At 32.3% G+C, this 13027-nt stretch overlaps 1 protein-coding gene across 1 annotated transcript; it reads right to left on the reverse strand.

Annotated features, from left to right (window-relative positions):
* Positions 1-225: 225 nt before the first annotated feature.
* On the reverse strand, positions 226-3688 carry LOC139888279 (uncharacterized protein At4g15970-like). Its single transcript, XM_071871297.1, has 4 exons — positions 3492-3688; positions 1379-1772; positions 399-883; positions 226-304 (listed from the first exon to the last, which is right to left on the reverse strand). The coding sequence occupies exons 1-4, from the start codon at positions 3686-3688 to the stop codon at positions 226-228; spliced, it is 1155 nt and encodes a 384-aa protein (XP_071727398.1).
* Between the last annotated feature and the right edge of the window lie 9339 nt (positions 3689-13027).

Consider the following 13027-nt stretch of genomic DNA (forward strand, 5'->3'; position numbering starts at 1 on the left):
AATCACAACTTATATCATATTTTAATAACCAATATATTATGTAATCTCGTTGTGGAGATGCATGCATATATCTTTATGCAACATATGTTTAAACATAAAGTCACACTTTCTGGTGTATAACCAAATTTAACGTCTACAAAATCCATCTTTACTTTATCATCCATATATTTACTTAACTCTACCATCTTTAATACAATTTCTCAAACAAATACTCAAACATCACGATCATATCGTCTTTTCTCGCTGACTATATTTCTTTTTAGCTTTCTTTTTAGTTGCTGGACGTGGACGATCTAAAGAACCCCTGATCATGATCAAACATTTTACGATAAAACATTATTATTGCACATTATAATTACTAAATTTTTATTTTACGAGAAAATGAATGAAAAAAATACCTGCAAAACTGAGGAACTGTCCATGAACCTTTATACACATGTCTTGATGAGTGTTTCGCAAGCGATATAGTATACTTTCGCCAATCGTTTAACATGATTCCAAGATCATGAACCTTGTTCTCTAAACCAGCACAACAATTAGCATGCATTGTGCACACTTTATTTAGATCTTGGCTAGGTTGACAAAAGCCACCAAAGTAAGCGGTATCCAAGAACCGAATTTGTAATCCAATATCTTTCACATAAGGACTGAACTTTATCCTGTTGAGAACATCTTGATTACCACCCGGGATATCGAGTCTTGAGTCGTACCAAAACTTGTAAAATTGAATTGTTTTGTTGTTTGCCTTCACATACATAAAACCGCTATTTGGTAGGTTTCTCAAATCAAATGGGTTTCCATTAAAGTCATCACAAGACATTTGGATGTCAGAATCATCTTGAAGCTGTAAAAATGGATCTCTAAACCACATTATATCTGCATCCTGTTTATACAGAGGCATTAGTCAAACACAAAAGTCAAACTTTTCGCTTTTTACAGCGTGTTATTCATGGTATTCGTCACGACTTTATTAATATACAAACTTTATTATAGTATAAAGAATGACAATAAAAAAAAATCTAACATTAAAGGACATACAAATCTTATATTTGATTTAAAGATTTAGGTTTTTGAATTAAAAAGTCAAGTTATAGTGATACTTCAGTATACTAGACTAACAGGGGAGGAAAAAAGCTAACATTTTTATGAGTGTAACATTTACTTTTTTTTTTTTTTTTTAACAGCGATTGGGATCACCCGAGGGGGACTAAACCACCCGTTGCGATCATCTCCCATTTCGACTATGCCGATGCAGCGATAATAACCCCGTCCCCATCGCTGCCCGGGAACTTTTATATGTTAGTGCACCATGATATATGATGTTATAAGTATGAAGTATTTAGATATTGTATGAAGGAGCATGGGAAGGAGTACAAACCGTGAACACAAAGCTATATCCTAAGTCAAGAACACTGTGTTGAAAGTTAACTTTTTCCCACACTATCTTCAAGTAATCTTCTTCCATAAAATATGCTTCCTGTGAAAAGTCTACACCAGGGGTTTTAAGATTGTAACAATGTGGATGCAACTTTAGGCAACGAGTGTATGCGTTTTGATCCAAAGATACAACGACCAAGTGTTTGAGAAACCTTTCTGTTTGATTCCCGGTTCGAAAGCTCTCTAAAAGTAATTCGAATATACCATTTGGTGCAGTCCATGCATTGTTTATACTTGTTATTATAACTGTATTCGTATCCATTGCTGCATGTTTTAGTATGCTTTTCAAGTCAGTAGAATTATCCTGTAGATTAAAACTAAAAAAAGGGTTATAAATTTGACATAATAATTGTATTTATATGTGATCTGAAGATAGCTCAGTGGTTAGGACATCAGTTAAGTTCCTCGCAAGAAGTATCAGATTTAAATTTTACTGTGAACATATATACGTGATCACGAAAACAGGAAGAAAACTCTTTAAAAAAAGAAAATCTTTCGAGATTTGTAAAACTGGAAAAAGAACTAAAAGAAACAAACGGTTTATACGCTTAATTACCGAATTTGTAGGATTGTCACCGGCAATGTTCAATCTTTTTGGTTCTTGAGAATGGTCATCGACAACACTATATCTTTTCGGTTCTTGAGAATGGTCAATGGCAGGATGACCATCGTCAACGTTCATTCTCTTTGGTCCTTGAGGATGGTCACCGGCGACGCTAAATGTTTTTTGTTTTTGAGAATGGTCGCCTGCAACGCTCAAACTCTTTGGTTCTTGAGAATGGCCGCCGTCAACGGTCAATCTTTTTGCTTCTTGTGAATGGTCACCTTGAACGGTCAATCTTTTTGAGTTTTGAGAACGGTCGCCATCAACGCTCAATCTTTTTGGTTCTGAATGGTCATCGGCAACGCTTAATGTTTTTGGCACTTGAGAATGATCGCCGTCAACTCTTAATGTTTTTGGTTGTTGAGAATGGTCGTCGTCAGTGCTCAATCTTTTTGGTTCTTTAGAATGGTCACCATCATTGCTAAATTTTTTTGAATCTTGAGAATGGTCGTCTACAACGATCAGTCTTTTTTGTTCTTGAGAATGGTCATCGACAACGATCAATTTTATTGGTTCTTTAGAATGGTCACTGACAACGTTGAATCTTTTTGGTTCTTGAGAATGGTAACCGTCAACTCTTGATCTTTTTGCTTCTTTAGAATGGTCACCGTCAACGTTCAAACTTTTTGAGTGTTGGGAATGGTCGCCGACAACGCTCGATGTTTTTGATTCTTGAAAATGGTCAACGACAACGTTAAATTTTTTTGGTTCTTGAGAATGGTCGCCATCAATGCTCAATCTTTTTGGTTCTTTAGAATGGTCACCGTCAACACTTAATCTTTTAGAGTCTTGAGAATGGTCGCCATCAACGCTCAGTATTTTTGCTTCTTGAGAAGGATCATTCGCAAAATTCAATCTTTTTGGTTCTTGAGAATGGTCACTAACAACACTCGATCTTTTTGGATCTTGAGAATGGTCGTCGTCAACACTCAATCTTTTTGATTCTTGAGAATGGTCGCCATCAATGCTCAATCTTTTTGATTCCTGAGAATGGTCGCCATCAATGCTCAATCTTTTTGTTTCTTTAGAATCATCACCATCAACGCTCAATCTTTTTGATTCTTGAGAATGGTCACCTTCAACGCTCAATCTTTTTGAGTCTTGAGAATGGTCACGGACAACGCTCATTCTTTTTGATTCTTGAGAATGGTCAACGTCAACGCTTGATCTTTCTGATTCTTGAGAATGATCACCATCAACGCTCAATTTTTTCGATTCTTGAGAATGGTCACCTTCAACGCTCGATCTTTTTGAGTCTCGAGAATGGTCTCCGTCACCGCTCAATCTTTTTGAATCTTGAGAATGGTCTCCGTCAACGCGCAATCTTTTTGGTTCTTGAGATTGGTCACCATCAACGCCTAATCTTTTTGACTCTTGAGAAAAGTCGCCACCTCTCCCTGGACCGGAATGGATATCTTTACGCAAAGGGTCAATATTGTTGCAAAAGCTATAAAATGGGAATGCGATAGAAGAGTTAAATATAAACAAGCATGTAAGAGCCACTGTGACAGAAAATATAACCACCATCTTTGGAGTTCCATTGAGCGGATGCAGGTGGCGGTGTAGGCTGAACTCCGGTGACAACGATGGTGGTTTATCATTTTGATCTCCGATGGACACCTTGTTGATACTACTCCGTTGAGCCATTGTAAGATATGAGGTAATTAACTTGTTCTTTTAGGGGAGATTTTTATTCTCATGCACGTGGACATTATTTTTTACACTAACACTCCCTGGGATTTTGCCTTATTTCTCTCTTTTTTGAAAGGCCATAAATTACGAGAAGCATATGAATGGAGCCTCAATTTAGTGTTCTCCTTATTTTTGTAAATTTCACCTCTTTTATCTGATCATGGTTTTAGGTGTATCATATCCCTTAATTTATTCGAAAACGTGCTTTTTCTTTACTTACAAGATTAATTTGGAAACTAAAAAAATTTGTCTTTCATGATCAGACAAAAATGCTACATTACAAACTAGCGGATATATGTCTGATCGGTGTCGAAGGGCCGGTCAAAAATGAACTAATTACTCTAAATTAGCTAAGGTAAGTAGGATTCGTTCCACGAGAAATAGTGGTTAATAGCAAGCAAATTTCAGATTTGGTTGTTTGTGATTAACTAAGATAAACTAAAGTAACGACTAAATTGACAATTACTAGGCAAAACGCAAACTTTGAATGATTAAGAGCATAAACAATAAGCTAGATGAAAAGGTTGTTGATGTGTGCGAGGTGTAGTACGAAATACTATTAATTTTATTTTGAAATAATATTAAATACGATACAATTTTACACAAGTTATTTATTTATTTATAGAATGGATATACCTAAACCTTGCTACAACACTTATAGGCAGTGTACCTAATCGTAAAGTAGTGTAGTTTTTAAGTAAGTCCGGTTCGTTCCACAGGGAGCTAGCTGAGTCTAACGCTATATTTATTTTAAACTATAATTGTATATATATATATATATATATATATATATATATATATATATATATAGATATATATATATACACACACATATATATAGATATATACATATATACATATATACATATATACATATATACATATATATACATCTATATATGTATATATATATGTATATATATGTATATATATATGTATATATATATGTATATATATATATATATATATATATATATATATATATATATATATATATATATATATATATGTATAAGTAGTAGTATTATTATTATTATTATAAAAAGGGGGTTTTACCGTTTAATGACCGGTTTGTTGATTTTATGTCTTAAGTCACAATTAAAAGCTAATGTAAAATATTAATTATAAATATAACTTAATTTAAAGCGTAAAGTAAATGACGATAAATAAAAGTGCGATGATTAAAAATGCAATAATTCAAAGTACGATAAATAAAATAACGATAAATAAAGTGCGATGAGATATAAAATAAAGGAATTATGCTTATTTAAACTTCCGTAATCATGATGTTCGACGTGTTGATTTTAATTTATTACCATGGGTTAATTGTCCTTTGTCCTGGATTATTCGATATGTCCATCTGGTTTTTGTCCATAACAGTCCATCGGTCATAAATATAAAGTGCGAGTGTCCTCTTCAAATTACCCTTATACCCGAAGTCAAATATTCCAACTAATTGGAGACTTAAACTGTAACAAGGTCTTAATACTTTGTTAATGATTACACCAGGTTATCGACTGTATGTAATCCACCCCTGTTTTAATGAGTCCATTGACTATTAATCCATCCCCGTGTCCGGTTAAATGAACGATTATTAGCATTTAGAAATATCCCGCCCATCGTGTCCGATCGAGTGTATATGGTTATTTATAATTACCTCAAATTGTAAATCTCTATATTAAATTAACGAACTATTATTCAGTTAAACAAATATAAAGCCCATTAATAGCCCATAGTCCAATTTCCACAAGTGTCGGTCTTTTGTCCAAACCTCAATTATGGTCCAAAGCCCAATAACCCCGTCTTAATATTTAGTCCAACATCACGATTACTTCAGCTTAAATAAACATAATAATAACTTAGCTACGAGACATTAATTTAAAAAGGTTGAACATAACTTACAATGAGTATTAATCGCGTAGTGTTACACGGACAGAATTTCGACTTACAAACTTAAAACATTCGCCACTATAACCTTATTATTATTAACTTAATATTAAAATTATAATTATAATTATAAAATATATATATATATATATATATATATATATATATATATATATATATATATATATATATATATATATATATATATATATATATATATATATATATATATATATATATATATATATATATATATATATATGTATTTTACGTAGATAGAAAGAAAGAAAAAGGGATGATGAGATCATCCGAATGCGTTGGCTTTTATAGGCCCATTTTGCACTGTGCAGCTCCGCGAGTGCGGTACTTTTCTTCTTCACAGCTCCGCAGTCGCGGAGCTTTGGATTCCAGCTCACCATAGTGAATTAAACGTGGGCTGCTGATAAATATAATATATAATAATATATATAAGTAATTATATATTATATTATATTCTTGTGCATAGTTGACTTGTAATTTCAGCTCCGTTGAGTCGGACGTTGATAGTTGGTTCATGTCTCGGTTCCAAATTTTCGAACGCCTTTTTGTATAATTTAATATCTTGTACTTTGCTTTTTGCGACTTGTACTCTTGTGATTTTGAGACGTTTCTCATCAATAAATTGAACCACTTGGATTGTACTTTGTACTTTTTAGCTTTTTGGTCGTTTGCGTCTTCAAATCGTCGAATCTGTCTTTTGTCTTCACCTTTTATTATTTAAACGAATATCACTTGTAAATAGAACAATTGCAACTAAAAGCTTATCTTTCTTGAAGGATAATGCTATGAAATATATGTTCGTTTTTAGCATTATCAGTTGTAAACAATTGGATTAAAGCCTTTATTCCTTTACAATCTCAATTAGGCATGCACTAGTCCAACAAGTCTTTATGCTATCAAATTATCAACTAAACCTCATAGACATGATTTCTTCAATTTTACGATATATGATTATTTTGAGCACAAACAATGCTACCTACACACGTTGTCTTTATCCCTATAATAAGTTATAACTAGGTTGGATTAAGCACAATATGTTAAATAACAATCACTTGTCTTGAAACAATCAATAAACTCAAACTTGCATTAATTGATAATTCAAAAGATTCAATGAAGTCATAAACCAATAGACATAAGGATTACAAAATCAAGAACCACATAAATACATGAAGAACTAAGCATACAATAATTGTTCATGCAAGGAAAAAAGTAAAAGAGACTAGCCACTAATGTTGGTGATGATGAACATGATGATTTGATGAAGAATCTTGAATAGCTTGGCTTGAATCCTTGAACTTAGAATGATTATGATGATGTTTATGGTGTTTTTGGCTCTGAGAAAAGATATCAAATTCGTAGCCTAGGGTGTAATATATATAGGGATGAAGTAGGGTGTTTCCCAAGTAGCAAATCCCTCAAATCTGGACTCAAATTCTATCCAAAAATAGTCCCAGCCGCAAATTGCACCCAACGGCCGCAATTTACGGCCAATTGCAAAAATCAGCCGCAAAAATATGCCCATTTTCAACCTGATGATGATTTTTGGCCAAACCCAGGCGCAAATTGCGCCTCCCAGCCTCAATCTGCGACTGGGCCTTCTTTTTTCGACTTTTCTTAACATCCGACAGGTATAAAACACCTTGGTGAAACACAACTAAGATGACTTTACTTCTTAACTTTAGAAGTTGAAAAATTTTGTTCACTTTAATTGCTTTAGATAACAATCAACTTTGTCTTAATACCCATTAACACACATGCCACTCACTTATTCTTTCAACAATGTCACACTTGGGTTGTTATGAAATTGTGATCAAAAATTTTGTTTAATCGCAATAATCATAATGTTTTACTACTCCCTCGCACTTGTCATTGTTTGTCCTCAAACAATCTTCAACTCAAATCTTCAACCAAATGATAAATCTTCAAAAGCATATATAGGACCGCGAAGCCTTGAACTCAATATGAAACATAAAATCCACCGACATGGCTCCCACTTGAAATTAACCAACTTTAAATTCCCAAATTGAATCATGATTATAATAACATCTTGTCTAGAACGAATACTTCATAGCAAAAGTGTAATAGAACCTCAAACTTTGTGATCTTTAATTAAACCATGAGTCAAGTGAGAGCCATCCGACATATGAACTAGATAAAAGAATCACGTACCGTTAATTCCTTTTTTTGTTTTAAAGGTTGGTGTGCCAGAGTGTCCGAAGACACCCTTTTTAGTTCTCCCGGTGTTTTAGGATCACGACACTCATCTTATGTCCCAACAACTCCTCCGGTGACTCTCGGAGCAGGGTGAACAATCGATGAAGGGTCGTTGAATTTAAGTCCCACGTGACTTATAATGAGATAAAGTTTTTATGGTTTTAGCTCCATCGAGCTCTAGTTTAGCGGTATTATACGCCCCAACAAGGCTCGTGTGTAGGAATATTTATCCAGCCCCTAAACTGACTGTTTTATGGATTTGGCCCCATCGAGCTCTCGTTTTGTGGATTTAGCCCCAAGCAAGGCTCTCGTTTAGGAATATTTATCCAGCCCCTAAACTGGCTGTTTAAAGAAAATGACATTTTGTACTTATTAATTCCGTCAATTCATGGGTATAAAGCTACACTAAAAGTGCTTTTGAACATGAGTCAAAAGACTTTACTTCCTCATTTGGATGGACTTGAACATACGACAGGTATAAAACACCTTGGTGAAACACAGCTAAGAAGACTTTACTTCTTAACTTTAGAAGTTGAAAAATTTTGTTCACTTTTTTAGATAACAATCAACTTTGTCTTAATACCCATTAACACACATGTCACTCACTTATTCTTTCAACAATGTCACAATTGGGTTATTATGAAATTATGATCAAAAATTTTGTTCAATCGCAATAATCATAATGTTTTACTCATTTTAAGCTTTAAACCCAAATAATGTATCCCAAAAATTTTTAATTTCCCTTTTAATTTCCCATCTCCCCCACACTTACATCATGCTACGCCCTCGTACGCATGTTTTAAGAATATTACGATATTTGTGTGAAAAGAAAAGAAAAACTCAAACATATTACCGAGATACTCGCACGTTCACCATCCAACAGTAACCATTGCACACCATTTTTGATTCATCATCATGCGTTCCATTCGATTACATTTATCCTTCCATTACAACTTAGAAAAAAAAAAACAAAAAGAAAAGCGTAAAATCTTAACTAGCCACTTCCGTAGGGCTCACGATTGCATTTAGCATATGCAACAAGCCTTTAAACCACCCGCTTCCCTCAGGTGGACAAGTTTTGTCTCGTGAGGGCTTGCAGTGAACATACCCACAAAGTTCATTTATCTAAAAATAAGAAGGAAAAATAAAATAAAATAAAATAAAATAAAGAAGACTTACAAACTCTACACATAGTTTGTGCAGTTTTTTATTTTTGAGTCGTGCACACGACTCTGTCTCCATTTCAGCTAATTCCAGGATTGTAGAAGGTTCCTCCTTCTCTCACTTTGTGAGAACCTTCACTTTCTCTAACTTTCCTCAACTTAGAATCCAACCACATGTCATTCTCCTTAGTGACATGCATTAACTCAAACAATTTCCCTTTTTCTTTAGGAGAAAAGTTACACACAAGACGGTTGGTTAAGCTTTCATCCCCTGTACTCTTAGAATCATGGACCCATCTATGTAATTTCCTCATGGAACGATCAAGTACAGATTCATCCTTATCTTCCTCTACCTTATCATGCGATCTCATAAAAATACGTGGTGGATTTTCATCTTCTCCCCCACACTTAGGCCCTTCAAGATCCTCTAAATTTGAAGACACCTCATAATTAACTTGAGAATTCATTTTCACATTCTTATTCACTTTGATCTTGTGACCTCCAAACCTTTCAAAAAGTTTTTCTACGGTTCCCCCAATTACTTTGACTACATTCCCATCGTATTCTTCAGACTTTTCAAGTGTATCAACAGACACATTCCCAACACACATATTTTTCATTTTGTTATCACTAGATACCTGCTCATTTGATTTTCTCATTGATGGTGGTCGGTAAGGCTCAATCGTCTTTGGGGTTACCAAATATTCATCCTTTTCACATTTAGAAACTTTTTCATCTACCCCAACAAATGTGGATACTGCCATCACGGTTTCTTTAATCGGTAATGAACAAGTGGTGCTAAATGATGAACTCAACTTGGTTTCAAGAACTTGACTCAGATTTTTCAATTCCCGCTTAAGATTTTGTATCGACTCTTGTTGACTCATCAAAATTTATGCATTAGTTCTTATTTGAGATTCCATTAATTCACTCTTCATACCCTCTTCACTAGAATTTCTTACCTCCTCTTTCTCTTTCACATCCGATGCATACTTTTGAACATGTTCATGGTTAGTATCCAACAAAAAATAATCCTGGATATCCGGTGTATGTAATGAATTAAAAATAATTAATCTGTGATCTCTTATTACCAAAAGAAATGTCTGTAACCCCAGTTCTACAATTGATAAGGGTATCAATTGTGGTAAAAAATGGACGACCAAGAATGATCGTCGGTTGAGTCTCCTTAAAGGTGGTCTCAATGTCCATAACAATAAAATCTACCGGGTAATAAAAATTCTCAACTTTCACAATCACGTTTTCTAACATACCCCTTGGAGTTCTTATTGACCGGTCCGCAAGTTGGATGGGAATATCAGTTTGTTTTAAAGTTTCCAACTCGTACCGTTCAACAAGACTCGATAGAAGTATGTTAATACTAGACCCCAAATCCAATAAAGCTTTTTTGACATTAACATTACCCACCGTAACCGAAATTAATGGTGTCCACGAGTCCTTAAACTTAGGTGGAAGTGAACCCGAAATTACAGCACTCACTTTTTCAGTTAATTTTACCTTTTTGGGCAATGATGCGTTGAGTTTACGCTTTTGAACACACAAATACATTCCAGCACAATTAGACGTGTGGAAAATCCTTTTTAGACATGTTGAACAACACGTCTACAGGTGACGGCTTCAATTGAGTAGTGACATATAGTGCGGTTCACTTAACACGTCTAAATAGTAGTATTTAGACGTGTTCCTCTTTTTCTGTCAATTAGACGTGTTCTCGGAAAACGTCTAATTGATTAAATTATCACATCTAATTGATTAGATTAGACGTGTTTCAGGTATCAATTAGACGTGTTCCCGGTTAATGTTAACCCTGGTTAAAATCTCAAATATTTCAAATAATACCCCCCAAATACCAAATATTTCTACAGGGCCAAATAAATTAAAATTTCAAATTTCAAATAATACGCGCCAAATAGCAAATGCACCAAATATACCAAATTAAATTTACTACAAAACCAAACTATATATATAAATATAAATATCTTTAAAGTATTTTACAAAAACAAAAGTCATAAATGTAATTTACAATGGAGGAAACTCTAAACTAAAAAACACTAATATAACTGGCTATAAACCTCTACTCTAGCTGCGCCTCTAGCTGCTGAATCTCGTCTCAACCTCTACGTCTAGCATTCACAGTCTAGCATCCTCTATCTCTAGCAGACGCAGTCTAGCAAGTCAACAACATCCTCTGGAATTCTACAACTCATTAATCTCAACACCTGCACCATTAAGTACATATATAAACCATACAGGAAAGACAACTGTGATGACCCGGAAATTTCCGAAAAAATTTAAACTTAATCTTTACATGTTTCCAACACGATAAGCAAAGTCTGTAATGTTGAGTCTCAAAAATTTTGAAACTAGGTACATATATTCAATTACCCTTCGACTATTCCCAACGATTTACGAACAATTATAATTAACTTGATATGCATATGTAATTATATATAAACATTAATTAAAAACGTTAACAAATTATTAGATGTATAATACTTTACATGAACGTAATTGTTTCGATATATGTTATTGACGGAATCAAAAGATAATAGTAAATGATTGAATTATCAGATATATTGTGTTAAGATTACGGGGTTTTGTTGTGAAGTCCACATTGATTTGAGAAATCTATTTTTTAATAATATTTGGAATAAATGGTAAAGTGATCTTAAAGTGAGAACAAAGTGTCAATTATCGAGAGTTAGACAAAAGTTAGTGGAATTCCTGTTTGATTTCAAATACGTGCTCTACAATAATTTTCTTGTGACTTTTGATAAGGTAACTATTTAATTTTCATATTATTTCATGGAAAGGTGAAATTATGAAGTATAGATAACTTAGAAGATGGATATCGACAAGTTAAGTAAATCGACGTTTCATATAAAAAATAATTTCATGCACTTAACTATCCATTGAATTTTACCCGACGATTCATGACCAATTGTTTGTAAATAAATATGTATATATATGTATATAAATGAGTGTATATATAATAATTTGAAATTATTAAATATAATTTAAACATTAGATTTAAGTATGTAAATAAGATACAAAATAATTAAGTATAATTAAAAAATGAAATTATATATATATATATATATATATATATATATAATAGAATTTCTATATATAATTATTATTATATATATACAATAATATATGTTAAAATGCAAGTTATTATGTAATGTATATTATATAGTTATATTACATAATCACTAATATGTAATACTAACATATTGAATTTAATTAAAAATAGTTGTTATAATAATATTGTTATTACTTTCAATATTAATATCAATACTAGTGTTATTGATATTATTGTAAATATATAATATATAGATACGAATTTAATATATATAAATTGTTATATTATTATTATTATTATTAATTATAATGTTATTGTTATAAATTTTATAATTATTATTATCATTATCATTAATGATATTATTATTATTATTATTATTATTATTATTATTATTATTATTATTATTATTATTATTATTATTATTACTATAACTACTGTATTATTTTTATTTTTATTTATTGTTATTATTTATAGTAGTGAAAATCTTATTAAAATATTTATTAATATTAATTATAAATATATATATATATATATATATATATATATATATATATATATATATATATATATATATATATATATACGTGATATTATCTGATTATTTCATTATCATCTTTCTTCCCTTTATCTATTTTTATTCGTCTCGTGACCTTCAATCAGTCTCGACCTTCACTACCAAACACCGATCACTCTAATTGTGTCTGTTACGTCAATCATTCAAGCATTATTATCACACCTTATATATATATAGCTGCAACTAATTGAAGGATTAAAGGGAAGTTAAAAGAAACAACTTCAGTTGTGCTTCATACGATAGATTTTGGCCAAGAACAAGAATTCGAATCAGTTCTTCAAATCTATTAGTGCAGAGTTATTATGAATCATCTG

Source organism: Rutidosis leptorrhynchoides, chromosome 2 (genome assembly GCF_046630445.1).
Source record: "Rutidosis leptorrhynchoides isolate AG116_Rl617_1_P2 chromosome 2, CSIRO_AGI_Rlap_v1, whole genome shotgun sequence".
NCBI lineage: Eukaryota > Viridiplantae > Streptophyta > Magnoliopsida > Asterales > Asteraceae > Rutidosis > Rutidosis leptorrhynchoides.